Source organism: Anarhichas minor, unplaced genomic scaffold (assembly GCF_050575085.1).
Source record: "Anarhichas minor isolate MPS153535 unplaced genomic scaffold, ASM5057508v1 ptg000032l, whole genome shotgun sequence".
NCBI classification, from domain to species: Eukaryota; Metazoa; Chordata; class Actinopteri; order Perciformes; family Anarhichadidae; genus Anarhichas; species Anarhichas minor.
In genome coordinates, this window is record NW_027466478.1 from 1,797,588 (window position 1) to 1,812,500 (window position 14,913).

General features: G+C 39.4%; 1 protein-coding gene and 1 long non-coding RNA gene across 7 annotated transcripts in view; one reads left to right on the forward strand and one right to left on the reverse strand.

The window, feature by feature from the left end:
- The window catches only part of znrf2b (zinc and ring finger 2b), a 70,396-nt gene that overhangs the window by 34,620 nt on the left and 20,863 nt on the right, over window positions 1-14,913 (forward strand). For all 6 annotated transcript variants that reach the window (XR_012957584.1, XR_012957583.1, XM_076105376.1 and 3 more), the window contains exon 2: window positions 6,228-6,323. Coding sequence is in view for 4 of the 6 variants with exons in the window: in XM_076105376.1 (XP_075961491.1) it covers window positions 6,228-6,323 (96 nt within the window). In the remaining 2 variants the exon portion in view is untranslated. The remainder of the gene's footprint in view (window positions 1-6,227; window positions 6,324-14,913) is intronic.
- Window positions 1,758-3,622, reverse strand: LOC142964857 (uncharacterized). The gene is made up of 3 exons (XR_012957595.1): window positions 3,448-3,622; window positions 2,501-2,589; window positions 1,758-1,955 (listed from the first exon to the last, which is right to left on the reverse strand). It is a non-coding gene; the product is annotated as an uncharacterized LOC142964857 (long non-coding RNA).

The following is a 14,913-nucleotide window of genomic DNA, read 5'->3' on the forward strand; positions in this document are numbered from 1 at the left end:
TCTGATCATCAACTTCAGGTCGCGCTGGACTCTCCTGAGCTCGTCCCTGTCCCCAGACCTGAAAGCTGCTTTCTTCTTGTTAAGAAGAGCTTTCAGGTTGGACCCATATGTGGGTTAAATGCTGTAGTCCAAATAAAATGACTTCAGTTTTAATGCCATTGAGTTACAGAAAGTTTGACTCTAGAATGTTTTCATTTGTGTTCCCTAATCTCAAAAGACAAGAGCAAAAACCAGATTAATTGGTTCTCTTTTCTTCTTTGCTGCCATGTTACCGGTCTCGTGACCCCTCAGATTGATCTCTGGAGCTGTAGGCGGATGCAGACCGTCAGGATGAATTAAGTTGGGAACCAATGCAACAGACTACCAGCTATTTAGCATGTTGGACACACCAGCATGATACTGTCTCGTAAAATTAAGTTCCCATCCAATAACACTGGTCTGCAGAAGACTGCTGTGGAGGAGGGCTGTTGAAAACTGTTGAAAACTGCGACCGTAATATGAGAGAAAAACATGTCCCTCGAAATGTAATTGAAATTGCAGTTTAATGATATTGGAATGTAATTTTGTAGGAAAAAGGAATGTTTCTAGTGAGATACAATATTAGTTTCCTCTTTCGTTGTAAATTGGATTAATTTGCTCTATCATCACGAAGGTCAAAGGTCACATTTTGCCTGAGTACACTGTGTTGCCGTTTATAGTGGTTTAAATGATCAGATCCCCTTCCAGGTAGCAGGTGCTTGTGATTCTATACAGGCAGTATAACGCGTCTCCTTTAAATAAAAAGTTTGGAATTTTATGTGGTACTTATTTCGCTTTCAAGTCAATAAAGTAGTAAAGGAAAAACTAAGTTTGCTAGTGTAATGCATGCACAGAAAACACATTGTGATAAGTGTAACCACAAATATTAACAATATCTGGTGTAATTGATCTTGTTTTGAACAATAAGATTAAACAATAATAAAAAGTTCAAAAACATTTATTGAATTTCAAATATATTCTTAATATATATATATATATATATATATATATATATATAATAGTACATTGCAAATACATTGCCAATAATTGTACTATTTGCAAATATATAAAATATACTAACATTGTACGTCTAACAATTTGCAAATTAAATCTTTAAACACACTTTCAAATAAATGTAATATAGTGCATTTTCGAGAAATATAACAAAAATATACTTAACAGAGAGCAAAAAAATTCTGATTTAAGTTTATATGGTACATGTATTACTAAACAAAACAGAATGACCATGTTTCAAATTAAAACAACACAGAACACTGAACCATCAAAACAAATTGCACCGCTGCAGACTCTCGCTCACTAAATAGAAACACAAACATGCTCCACATTATGTTCCTTTCTTTTGGTTGAACTGCTCGTTGTTACACTTCCGTCTGATGACCGCTCGCACGTCCGAGGCACTCGTCTGCGGAAACTCTTGAATAACAGCATCTGTTAAGAGAAGAGACGAGAAATGATGTCACACAGCATATTCATACAACATTTTCTTCTATTTTGACTACACAGGAAATCCTGTTGAACCAATATTATTTTTTGAACAGTAAATCAGGATTAACATTGAGGAACTATATCAATATGATATGCCAATATTCCTACCAGTGCAGGTCAAACATATATTTCATCACGGGTGGTGTGTTTACCACGAACATGTGATCCTGCTGCTTTATAAATCACAGAAGCTTTAAATTGTCTACATACAACTCAAGACAATTACCTACCTGTTATGGCCTGCACTTTGGCAACGTCCAGTTGTCTTTTAGGAGGTCCCACTTTCCCTGACTTCCCAGTCAGGGTGGACAGTGCAAGGACCTCCTTTGTGAACACCAGAGCAGCCAGCTCCTGGCAAAAAAGGGTCATGATCGATTAAGCCGCAGGAAGGCCCTCTTTGAAACTGTCACTGTGCTGCCAGCCAAGGCGTGCTGTATATGAGAGAATCAATGGAACACATTAATATACAGTTGGAAGATCTCTCCCTACCTATTAGGAATTAATAGACCTTATTCACATATGAATACAATGTGCTTCATTATTTAAAACACTGCTAGTCGTCTGTACATCCCTCTATGGAGCGGTACCACCAGTGGTGTGGAGGTTCCCACTCTCTACTAATTCACATGACTGATGTGTGACACATGTAACCTAGTAAATCCCATCACTTTATTTCTGACACATTTGAACTTGAACAGCAGACGATGCTGGGGAAGACAAAAGGAACGTGGTGTCATTTTTCTATTGCCCTTACACTGAGCAATCAACATTTACTTCACAATGACAAGTTAAAGCAAAAAAGTTCAGCATTGTTTTCCTTTCTCAAAATCACAGACATGTTCTATACCTATTCAACAGGTGTGAACTGAGTTTTTTGTGCTGTCTCAATGACTTGTTATAACTATTAGTGATATTAGGATCTTAAAACATTTTCTGTAATACAAAACAGTACATGTGGCTGGTTACATTGACTTACCATATACTTCAGAATGAGATGTCCATCATCTTCCTCAAGTTGGATGCCTGGAGGATGGCCGCCCTTTAAGGGTTGAAAGCACTTGTCGCCTGAATAAAAGGATTACAGTTGTTGAAATATCCCTCAAAACATCAATAATTACAAAAAATGTCTAGAATATATAGGACCTATGGTGACCTTAAAAAATACACTGACTCCATTATACATTCTCTTAATGGAATAATTAATTATCTTAGTTCTGCTTACATGACCCTACTACCTTTACTTATAGTTATTCTCATAAAGCACAACCTGGTGATTACTTTCACTTTACTGAAGCCTGCTTCTGGTGAACTCAGACTAGACTTACACAAAGTGAGCTGCTGTTGCTCTGTAATGAATCAGCGTCATTGACTGAGCGGCAGCTTGCGTTACATTATGAGCGACGGTAACATTAACCCCTTGCTGTTTGAGAACATCTTCAACACCATTTACTAACGTGATTTCAATGTTAGCTTTGTCTAATTCTGCCATACTGAAAAGATTTAAATACATACTTGCAACCAGTCAGGAATATACAGTTGGCATTCAGCATGGCCAGTCTACAACTCATTAAATAGCCCATTAACATTTGCATGTTTGTGAAGTCCACACGCTACTAAAACAGTCTAAAAGCTACTCAAATTGAATTCACCTAGCATTACACTTGAGAGCAATATCATGTTAGCTTAATGTTAACATACATGTCACCTTCACATTATGTTACCACATAACTAGGCTAGCTCTTGTAACGTTAGCTAAAGTAGCAACTAAGCTAACGTTAGTTGTTGTGGCGTTAGCTAAAGTAGCAAACACACAATTGATAGTCAGCTAAATGATTTTTACTATCAAACACTGTTTTAAAGTGTAAAGAAAACTCTGTTTTAGAACAAATACAACACATATATGGTTATAAATTGCTTACTTACCGAAAACTGAGACCTGTGGACAGACAGCAGTGCACGAACTGTATTGCATCAAACATCAATGCACCGATTAATCGAAAACTTAATTATTGCTGTGTACATAGATAAATGAATATTAAACAGCATGTAGTCAACTACTGATGCTAACGCACTCCCATCAGCCCAGATTAATTAATTAATTAATGTATTATTTCCTTGCATACGGTCATTATATCGTCTTCACTTTTATTTTGAAATATTCTTCTTTCCGGGTTACCTGTTGTGCTCTGCGTCTCGTTTTAAAGGAAAAAACAAAAAAGGGATTTGCAAAAACGAAATACGGCTCGTTATTTGACTTTGGTTTTTGGTTTGAAACGAAAAACGAGAATACCATGGTATTTCCGTATTTTCGTCTAAACGGTAAAACAGATGACTAAAACGTACACGGACCTTATTTGACTTTGGTTCTTGGTTTTTCCGTTTTTGAATTCAGAACCAAAAACGGAAATACGACCGTCCATTTCCGTTTTCCCGTTCTTGGTTTGAAACGAAAAACGAGAATACCATGGTATTTCCGTATTTTGGTTTTTCCGAATTAACGGTAAAACAGATGACTAAAACGTACACGGACCGTGGGCACACCATCAGAAAAAGACTTCTCTGATCTAAATATGTGCAAACTAAGATGCTTGGAGAGCAAACGTTAGATAACAGTGGATTTTCAAACAATGCCATTGGGCATTAGTATAAATGATCTGTCCAGAGCTTCTTCATGACAATCAGGTTCAACCGGTATACCAGTTTTAATTTCCCGTATGATATGAATTTTTCATATATCTTCATAGCCGAAACAACTTCTGTCGCTCTTCAACAGGCAGCAAAATATATTGTTTGCCGCTGAGAGCACTATGGTCGGAGCTAGTTGTCTTAAGTGTATTGAGACGGAACCCTAGTCATGGTTATAACTTTATAACAACAATTAACAACCCACAACTAACACTCTTTAACAGGGCAAAACACCACAACACAACAGTTTGTGACACAAACAATTTGTAACACACAATTGTACATTTATAAAATTTCACCGCCGAACTGCATGCTGGGTACAGCTCGCTAACAACAATCTGCTAACAGCTGGGAGAGGCTCTGTCGCTCCAGTAACGTTACATTAAAGAACAGAAAAGAGCGATGCAGGATGAAGAAAGACTGAACAACAAAAGGTATTTTGGTTACACACATATGCAACGCTGATTACCGTAATATGTGTGGTATCTGTTATAAATGTACGTTGGTACATAGAGGGTGACTATGTACTTGGAGGGGCTTAGGACCCAGGGGAATGTAGGTGAAGGAAACAGGAAGTGACGGAACGGAAGACACGCCACACAAACAGCTGTTCACCGCTCGCTGGCGGTTATTTTCGGCGTTAATTAATTAATGCTTTAACGCATGTGTACGTACAGCACACAGCAGTCACCTGTCACTGATATGTGACGGTCTGCACAGCTGTATGCTGGTGGATGAAGGTGACATTTGACAAAGGGCACACTGATGTCAGTGGAAACTGCGTGTTTGCTGTTGTGTGTGAGATTATGACAACATGATTTTGATGGAAATTGAAAAAAATATATTTACAACAAGCGCTGTAACTGGAAACATTTAGGGGGGATAATGTTTGGATCATCTGTTAAGTTATCAGTGACCTTTTACAGAAATACATCTACTTCTCACTGATTGGTGCTTAGCTGTGCTGCTGCTATTCCTGTTCATGCTCTCTGGTAATACATATGAAGCACATCTTTAATGTGAAATAAAAAGGGGCATCTGGCTGTTAGGTGCAATTTACAAATATAGGTCAACAAATCAAGGGGATTGCCAACCTGGTGAAAACTGTTACTAAATTGGAATCCTTAAAGCTCCACTGTGATATTTTTACTTTAACAGTGGATCAAATTGTTAATGTAATGTGGAATAATACTTGAAGACTGAACCATAGAGAATGATCACAGTGATAAACACCTGAGCTCTATGGAGAGTTTAAGCATCTCTCAGCTTCCTGTGTTGGTTTTACAGCAGCAAACCTCCCTCTCATCAGCCTTGTTTTAGCAGCAGTCGGCCTCTGTACTCATGTCTGTCAGCCTTGATGCAAAGTTGCCTACTCACCAAATGGTAGTAGTCAAAAACTGTTCAGAGGACACTGCAAACTGCAATACGAGGGCAAGCATTGCTTTGTATTGTGTTTTAAAATGTGTTGTAAAGAATAGGCAGATCTCTGCATTACACCAATGTAATATGGGACCGGCTGACAGATGAGTTGACACTATTTGAATACTCTGTGGCAACGTCAGACTCTGAAGACATTCATGGGTAGTATAGAAATATAGTATAGAAAATCTTAAGGACTATAACATAGCCATGATAATCAGGCTGGTTTTCCTGTTATCATGTTTAATAGTGACCCCTTACTATAACATTAGCTGCTGGTAACAGTTTTATCTGGGAGGGCAAGGCTTTCCTGGGTTACATCCACAGATAGTGATGTGTTGTGTTTCCCATTTGTTTGCAATAAATACACGTACATACTCAGTAAATACAACTGGGCAGTTTGCATCAATAGCTTCTGAGGCTAGATAGAACTGGGCAAACTGACAAGTGGTCACTGAAAAAGCAGTCCTAAAACACCAGGATACATGGTGCTGCAGAGAAAAGCAGACCACCTGAGAACTTAATGATTAGGACGATTCCCTCAGCGTATCATTCTTCTGACATTGTGTGTGTGTGTGTGCTTCCTTTCTTTCTTCCAGGCTTCAAGTGCCCTGTGTGTTCCAAGTTTGTATCCTCGGATGAGATGGATCTTCACCTGGTCTTGTGTTTAACCAAACCCAGAGTAACGTATAATGGTAGGACTCTCTTCCTGTTGAACTTCACTAATATCATATACATAAGTTACCAAAGCCAAACTGTGTAGCTGCAGAACAATCAGTGAGAAAATAGAACTATTATGATTTAAAAAAAAACTAGCTTTGATCTAAGATAATATAAGATAATAGAAACAAGAAATAACATTTATTTTTACAACTAGCACTTGAAATGATGAAGGACCTTGCAAATGGCAAGGTAGTACAACATGGAAACCATAAAGAGGTACAAATAAAACACTAGTTATTTTCTTTCTTTTTTACTGAATGAACAAAGACTTAGAAGAAGAATATACAGTATGTTAAATAAAACTAACTTATATGATAAATAAAAAGTAATAGAAATATAAGAAAATATCACAAAAAGAATAAATGCAGGATGTGTAATTATGACACCTTCGTCCTTCCAACAGGCTTATAATTATCCTATAGATGATCATCAGTGTTCAAAAAACATCCTCGTGAAATATGCAACCACAGCTTACAGAGGCTTATGTAACGTGATCCTCTGTTTGCAGTCTGGTTCCCTGTGAAATCTTGTGTAATCTTTCTGTAACTTTTTAGGGCCCGAGCACCAACGTAGTCTGAGCGAAGGACCTATTGTTTTTCGATTGTTTATTATTAGGGCCCGAGCACCGACGTAGTCGGAGCGGAGGACCTATTGTTTTTCGATTGTTTATTATTAGGGCCCGAGCACCGACAACGTCGGGCCGCGAGGTCCCTATTGAAACTGTAGGAATTATTATTATTATTATTATTATTATTCTTTTTCTCTCGAATGAAACGCCATTTTGGGGGCTTTATCATGTCCCCAACATCCCCATATTTGGCAAGCGTATCAGGATTGCGGGTAAATTTGATATTTTATGGGTCCCATGCTCGAGCATGACAAAATTGCTCGCTAGCGCCCCCTAGGAGTTGGAAATGCAAGCCCCGACAGCCCGTATGTCCAAATGACTTAACATTTTACGGACATGAGCAACTGAATGAGTTCTACAAAAAATCCTCTTGGGACCCTAAGCTCCGCCTACCAAAATCTTCCGCCATTTTGAATTTTGCAAAAAAAAAAAAAAAAAAATCACTTCTCCTAGACCCTGGGTCTGATTGGTACCAAATTTGATGTGAATCATTATTGGATCTATATCATCAAAAATTATGAAAATCTTGTTGATATATTATTGCATTAAGAATATATGGACCAATGAATTTCATAGGGGCGTGGCCTTCTACAGCAATATATATAACTTCAAAACCATGTGGCCTATCCTCACGAAATCTGTCGCATATGTTCACATTGTGTCCTGTAACATTCACTCAAATTTTCATTCCATACAACCACTAGGGGGCGATGCAGTAATACTCCCATTTCTTTGCATTTTTAGGCATTTTTCATCGTTTTCAGGCATTGTACTTTAACGAACTCCTCCCACAGAATGTATACGATCAACTTCAAATTTGGTCAAGATGATCTAAAGACATTAATGATGAAAAGTTACTAAAATGGTCTACTGACATTGAACGACCTTCGTTTTATGTGGCGCCCATGTCATGCACATTTCGTGCTGTTCGCCATGAAAGAGGAAGTTGTTGTAACTCCAAGGTACTTTATTCAATCTGCCCCAAAATTGTTATGCATGATGCTGGTCCAGGCCTGAGCACATTTCCATGGCAACATTTTCACAAAGTCATAGCGCCACCTACTGGCAAAAGGAAATGACAAGTTTTATACTTTGATGTACTCCGACTAGGAAGTTGCCCAGATCAGTCTCAAATTTGGTAAGCTAAGCCGTAAGAAATTGATAATGCTTCATCATGAATATTGTGAGATGTCGTTAAACGCTGTTGCCGTGGCAACGCGTCAGTCGCCATGAAAAATAAAGCTTATTTTTCTGTGACTTAGGATGCTCAACAAGCCTTGGAACTTTGCACAGGTGTCATAGGTGATGGAAATAAATATTTCATATGGCTTTTTTGCTTAACCCTTTCAAATTGCCTCGATAGCGCCCCCTACAAATATTCAAAATCTCAGCCCCAGCACTATGTTTGACCTACATGTATGAAATTTTGTAGGCACATGTATCACATGAAGACTGAAAAAAGTGTCTTGGGACCATGCTCTAAAATTAACGGGAAGTCGGCCATTTAGATTTTTGTGTGAATTTTGCCATGACTTCTAGTCGCTATACTTTAACGAACTCCTCCTAGGGACGTTGTCAGATCCTTTTCAAATTTGGTCAGTATAATCTAAACACCTTTGCTATTAAAAGTTACTCAAAGCTTTACGTTTGATGGAATGGCGTAGCCGTGGCATGGCGGCCATTTTACGTAATTCGATGTTAAACAACAACCCGGATGTAACTCCACAAAACACAGCCCGGCACTACGTTTGACCTACATGTATGAAATTTGGTAGGAACATGTATCACATGAAGACTTAAAAAAAAAGTGTCCTGGGACCATGCTCTAAAATGAACAGGAAGTCGGCCATTTTGATTTTTGTGTGAATTTTCCCATGACTTCTAGTCGCTATACTTTAACGAACTCCTCCTAGGGACGTTGTCAGATCCTTTTCAAATTTGGTCAGTATAATCTAAAGACCTTTGCTATTAAAAGTTACTCAAAGCTTTACGTTTGATAGAATGGCGTAGCCGTGACGTGGCGGCCATTGTAGGTGATTCGCTATTAAACAACAAGCTGATGTAACTCCACTGGACTTGCTCAAATATGTCCCAAACTTGCCATATTTGATAACAGTCATGGCCTGAGGATGTCTACAAGCCAATTTTCACTCAAAGTCATAGCGCCACCTACTGGCAACAGGAAGACAGCGTTATGTGACAAACTGAATCCGATTTATATGACATTTACATGATGTGGTCTATACTTGATGTAGAGCAACACAATGCATGTTTGCGCGTGTTCTCTAGCGCCACAAGTGGATACAGGAACTGGTGGAATATTTGCACTACATAATGATGGTCGCAGATATTTATGGCCGCTTCATGCCGGCGTCCCGCCAGTATCCCCGAGACGCGGGAAGGTGCGAGGGCCCGTTCATCGCTGCTCGCAGCTTTAATTATTATTATTTTTCCGCTTTCATCGCAAAAAGGAGGTGCTTGGGATACTGGGAATTTTGTGAAATTTGGCACGCAAGCCAGAATTTGCGAAAATTGCAGTCTGATTGGGGTGTCCAGGTGTATGAAATATTGGCTCGATTGCGCCCCCTATTGAGTAGCCCCAACATTGGGTTTCACCTAGCTGTATGAAATTTGGTAGGAATGTGGATCGTGATGAGACGCACAAAAAATCCTCTTGGACTTTTTCTCTAAACCAAACAGGAAGTCGGCCATTTTTAATTCTATGACGTTTTTGGACCGTTTCAAGGCGTCATACTTTAACGAACTCCTCCTAGAGATTTAACCTGATCAACTTCAGATTTGGTCAGTATGCTCTTGAGACCTTGGCAGTGAAAAGTTACTCAAAGATCAAAAAGTTATCGAACTATGTGTCCGTGGCATGGCGTCAAAAAACACCATTCGCCGCGAAACAGGAAGTTGTTGTAACTCGGCCGAACATTGTCTAATCTGCTCCAAATCTCTCATATGTCATAACATCCTGACATAACACATCTATATGACAATTTAGAATCATAATAATAGCGCCACCTAGTGGCAACCGGAAGTTTTAAGTTGTGTACTTTGACATCCTGCTCCTCACAGGTTAATCAGATCCCTCTCAAATGTTGTCAGAAAAGCCTTAAGACTTGCTTCATTGTGAAGATTGTAAGAAGTTGTTGAAGGGCGGCGACGTGGCGGCTTGGCGAATTTCGATCCTTCGCCATGAACGAATGAACTGATGTAACTCAACTCCACATCATCAGATCTTTACCAGATTTCACATGTTTGATTATACTCCAGGCCTGAAGACATCTGCAGGCCAATCATAGTCATAGCGCCACCTACTGGTAACAGGAAGTTAAAGTCTTTATACTTTGGCTTGTTTCTCTTAGTAGGTAAATCAAATCAACATGAAATTACTTCCACATAAATGTAAGAAGTTCATAATACCAGTTCATGAAGCTTTTGATGTTTCGTCTAACGCCGTTGCCGTGGCGACGCAGTCTTTGCCGTTAACAACGAAGGTAATTTTGAGAGGCTAAAAATGCTCGAAACATAAGCAAACTTGGCAAACAGATTTAAAGGCCAAAATGTAGTTATATAATATGATTTTATTGGTTCAGAATGGCAAATCGGCTCAATAGCGCCCCCTACACAATTTCGACGAAGCAGCCCTCGCAGTATGTTTGACCTAGATGTATGAAATTTGGTAGGAACATGTATCACATATGGACTTAAATAAAAGTCTCTTGGGGCCATGCTCTAAACCCAACCGGAAGTCAGCAATTTTGAATTTTCTATGAATTTTTAGTGTCGTTTTTGTCATTTCCAGGCGCTGCACTTTAACGAACTCCTCCTAGGGAATTAACCAGATCAACTTCAAATTTGGTCGGTACAATCTAAAGACCTTTGTGATGAAAAGTTACTCAAAGCTTGTTGGGCCCTCGCATCTTCACACATGTCGAGGGTACTGGCAGGACTCTGGTTGATGTAGCCATTCAGTTTTGTGACCATCAGACACTGCATGCACGAGTTAAACGATATTTCCTGTGGTACCAGCGGCGTAGCCAGTTCATTTTGCCAGGTCTTAAGACTCGATTGTTTTGAGTGCATCTCCGAATACAATTATGAATGCAAGCCTGTACAGTTTGACAAAAAGACGATCGTTTGTGAATGCGCTTTAGTGTAACATAACAGACTGTCAAAGTAAATGCAGGTCTCAAAAACGACCGTTTGTTTGTGCAGGTAGCTCTGACAATCATTGCTGAGGGACTCAAAGTGGGAACAGTCAAGGAGAAATGGCAGAACATTCTCGAAACATCTCACTTTGCACATATTTAGATCAGAAAAGTCAAATTTTCTGGTGTTCTGCCCACGAATCTTTAATAAGTTCAGTGTTTGGACCGCTGTAATTATAGAATCCTGCTTACTGTCATGGTTGCTAGTAGGTGGTGCTATGAGCTAATATTGGCATGCAGAAGTTCTAAAGCCATGCCAGTCATCAACCATGTCAAGTTTGGAACAGTTTTGAAAAAGTACAGTCGAGTTACAACAGCTTGATGTATGCTGGCGAACCATGTAAAATGGTCGCCACACTACGTCCATGTCGTTCGATGAAACCTCAAGCTTTTAGTAACTTTTAATCACTACGGTCTTTAGATTGTTCTGACCAAATTCTAAATTGATATGATTAATTCCCTTGGATGAGTTTGTTAAAGTAGAGCACCTGGAAATTGCAAAAACAATACGAGAAATTCATACAAAATTCAAAATGGCTGACTTCCGGTTGGGTTTGGAGCCAAATTTCCAAATTTCATTCATCTAGGTGAAACGTACTGCGAGGGCTGCATCGTCGAAATATTGTAGGGGGCGCTATCGAGCCGACTTGCCACTGTGAAGCATTAAAAGATCAGATAACTACATTCAGGATTTTAAATGTGTGTTACAAGTTTGGTTATGTTTTGAGCATTTTTAGCCCCTCAAAAACACCTTCGTTTTTCATGGCGAAGAATGCGTCGCCACGGCAACATCCTTTCACGAAACAACAAGCTTTGAGTAACTTTTCATCACAAAGGTCTTTAGATTGTTCTTAACAAATTTTGAAGTTGATTCGATTATTTCCCAAGGAGGAGTTCGTTAAAGTAAAGCGCCTGGAAATGACAAAAACGACACTAGAAATTCATACAAAATTAAAAATGGCTGACTTCCGGTTGGGTTTAGAGTATGGCTCCAATAGACTTTTTTAAAGTCCACATGTGATACATGTGCCTACCAAATTTTATACATTTATGTGAAACGTACTGCGAGGGCTGCTTCGTTGAAATTTTGTAGGGGGGCGCTATTGAGCCGATTTGCCACTCTGAACCAATAAAATCATATTATACAAACTACATTTTGGCCTTTAAATCTGTTTGCCAAGTTTGCTTATGTTTCAAGCATTTTTAGCCTCTCAAAATGACCTTTGTTTTTCACGGCGAAGAATGCGTTGCCACGGCAACAGCTTTTCACGAAACAACAAGCTTTGAGTAACTTTTCATCACAAAGGTCTATATGCTATACCGACTAAATTTGAAGTTGATCTGATTAATTCTCTAGGAGGAGTTAGTTAAAGTGCAGCGCCTGGAAATGACAAAAATGACATTAGAAATTCATAAAAAATTCAAAATGGCTGACTTCCGGTTGGGTTTAGAGCATGGCCCCAAGAGACTTTTATTTAGGTCCATATTTTCCTAATGCAATAAGATTTCAATAAGCTTTTCATACATTTTGATTACATAGATCCAATAATGATTCACAGCAAATTTGATACCAATCAGACCCAGGGTTTAGGACAGGGGTTGGCAAACTGCAGCTCGCGAGCCGCATGCGGCTCTTCAGCCCCTCTGTTGCGGCTCCCTGAGTCTACATCAAGGGTCCCCAACTGGCGGACCGGATCCGGACCCAGGACCTAAATTCGATAGATAATTCGGAATTATACATATTATGCACGGAGTTTATACTTTAACTGGCGCCTCTTATTCAGCCGTTACGGTACTTGTTCGGCGGTGCTGGAAACACACCAACCAATGCATTGCAAATCACATCAGGTGATGCAGCTCAGCCAATCAAATATGGGTATTCTGACAAGTTTCCTGACTCGAGCGAGGTTTACACACACGGTGACACACGGGGCTGAGACGAGGAAATAGAAAGAAGAGCAGGAAAATTGCGCTGATGGAAGAAGATATCTCGCATGACGCTCTCCAAAAAGAGAAACATGTTCAGAGAGAATATAATTTATAAGCATGAATGAACAGAATCTTGTATGTTAATTATTCCCACAGGCAGTTAAATCCTCTACCCCTGTCAACCACTTTTCCCTGCGAACGCGAACGGCTAATCATGATTTTCAGACCCCCGCCTTCTGTAAACTATCAATGGATAAATCCAAATAAAGAAAAGTCACAGAGGAAAATAGAGAGTTTAACTCTGCGTGGACGTATTAATTTGCTTTCACTGCCAACGATACTGACTTACCTCTATGCTTCCAGAACAAGCACACGGCATTTGCTGAAAAGTGTCACGCTGGAGATGAGCGACAAAGAGCGATTCCTCAACTGCTGCAGCAAACTGAGCTCTTCATAAGAGTTTGATATTGTTATAACAGGTAAAATTGCAGTAAAATGTCAAGAATTGTCATTATTCTTGTTCTATATTTTCATAAATACAACAAACTATAGTTTTTATATATATATATATATATATATATAATATAACTATATATAACACTTTATAGGCTGTGATATCAAATAGCTTTTGCGGCTCCAGATGAATTTCATTTGGTGGAAAATAGAGCAAAATGGCTCTTTGGATAGTAAAGGTTGCCGAACCCTGGTCTCGGAGAAGTGAATTTTTTTTTTTTAACAAAATTCAAAATGGCGGAAAAATTCGGTAGGCGGAGCATAGGGTCTCAAGAGGATTTTTTGTAGAACTCATTCAGTTGCTCATGTCTGTAAAATATTAAGTCATTTGGCCATACAGGCTGTCGGGGCTTGCCATTCCAACTTCTAGGGGGCGCTAGCGAGCAATTTTGTCATATTCGAGCATGGGACCCATAAAATATACAATTTTCCCGCAGACCTGATGTGCTCGCCAAATATGGGGAGTTTTGGGATATGATAAAGCCCCCAAAAAGGCGATTCATTTGAGAGAAAAAGAATAATAATTAAAGCTGCAAGCAGCGATGAACGGGCCCTCGCACCTTCCCGCATCTCGGGGGTACTGGCGGGACGCCGGCAGAAGCGGCCATAAATATCTGCGACCATCAGACAGCGTGCCCACAAGTTAGACATATTTTTAATGCTTGGACTGTGTGACGCTGGAAATTATGTAGTGCAAATATTCCACCAGTTCCTGTATCCACTTTGTGACGCTAGAGAACACGCGCAAACATGCATTGTGTTGCTCTACATCAAGTATAGACCACATCATGTAAATGTCATATAAATCGGATTCAGTTTGTCACATAACGCTGTCTTCCTGTTGCCAGTAGGTGGCACTATGACTTTGAGTGAAAATTGGCTTGTAGACATCCTCAGGCCATGACTGTTATCAAATATGGCAAGTTTGGGACATATTTGAGCAAGTCCAGTGGAGTTACATCAGCTTGTTGTTTAATAGCGAATCACCTACAATGGCCGCCACGTCACGGCTACGCCATTCTATCAAACGTAAAGCCTTGAGTAACTTTTAATTGCAAAGGTCTTTAGATTATACTGACCAAATTTGAAAAGGATCTGACAAAGTCTCTAGGAGGAGTTCGTTAAAGCAGTGGGTACGGAAAGTATTCAGACCCCTTTAAATTTTTCACTCTTTGTTTCATTGCAGCCATTTGCTAAAATCAAAAAAGTTAATTTATTTTCTCATTAATGACTGTTATCAAATATGGCAAGTTTGGGGTGCCGAGTCTTCTGTCA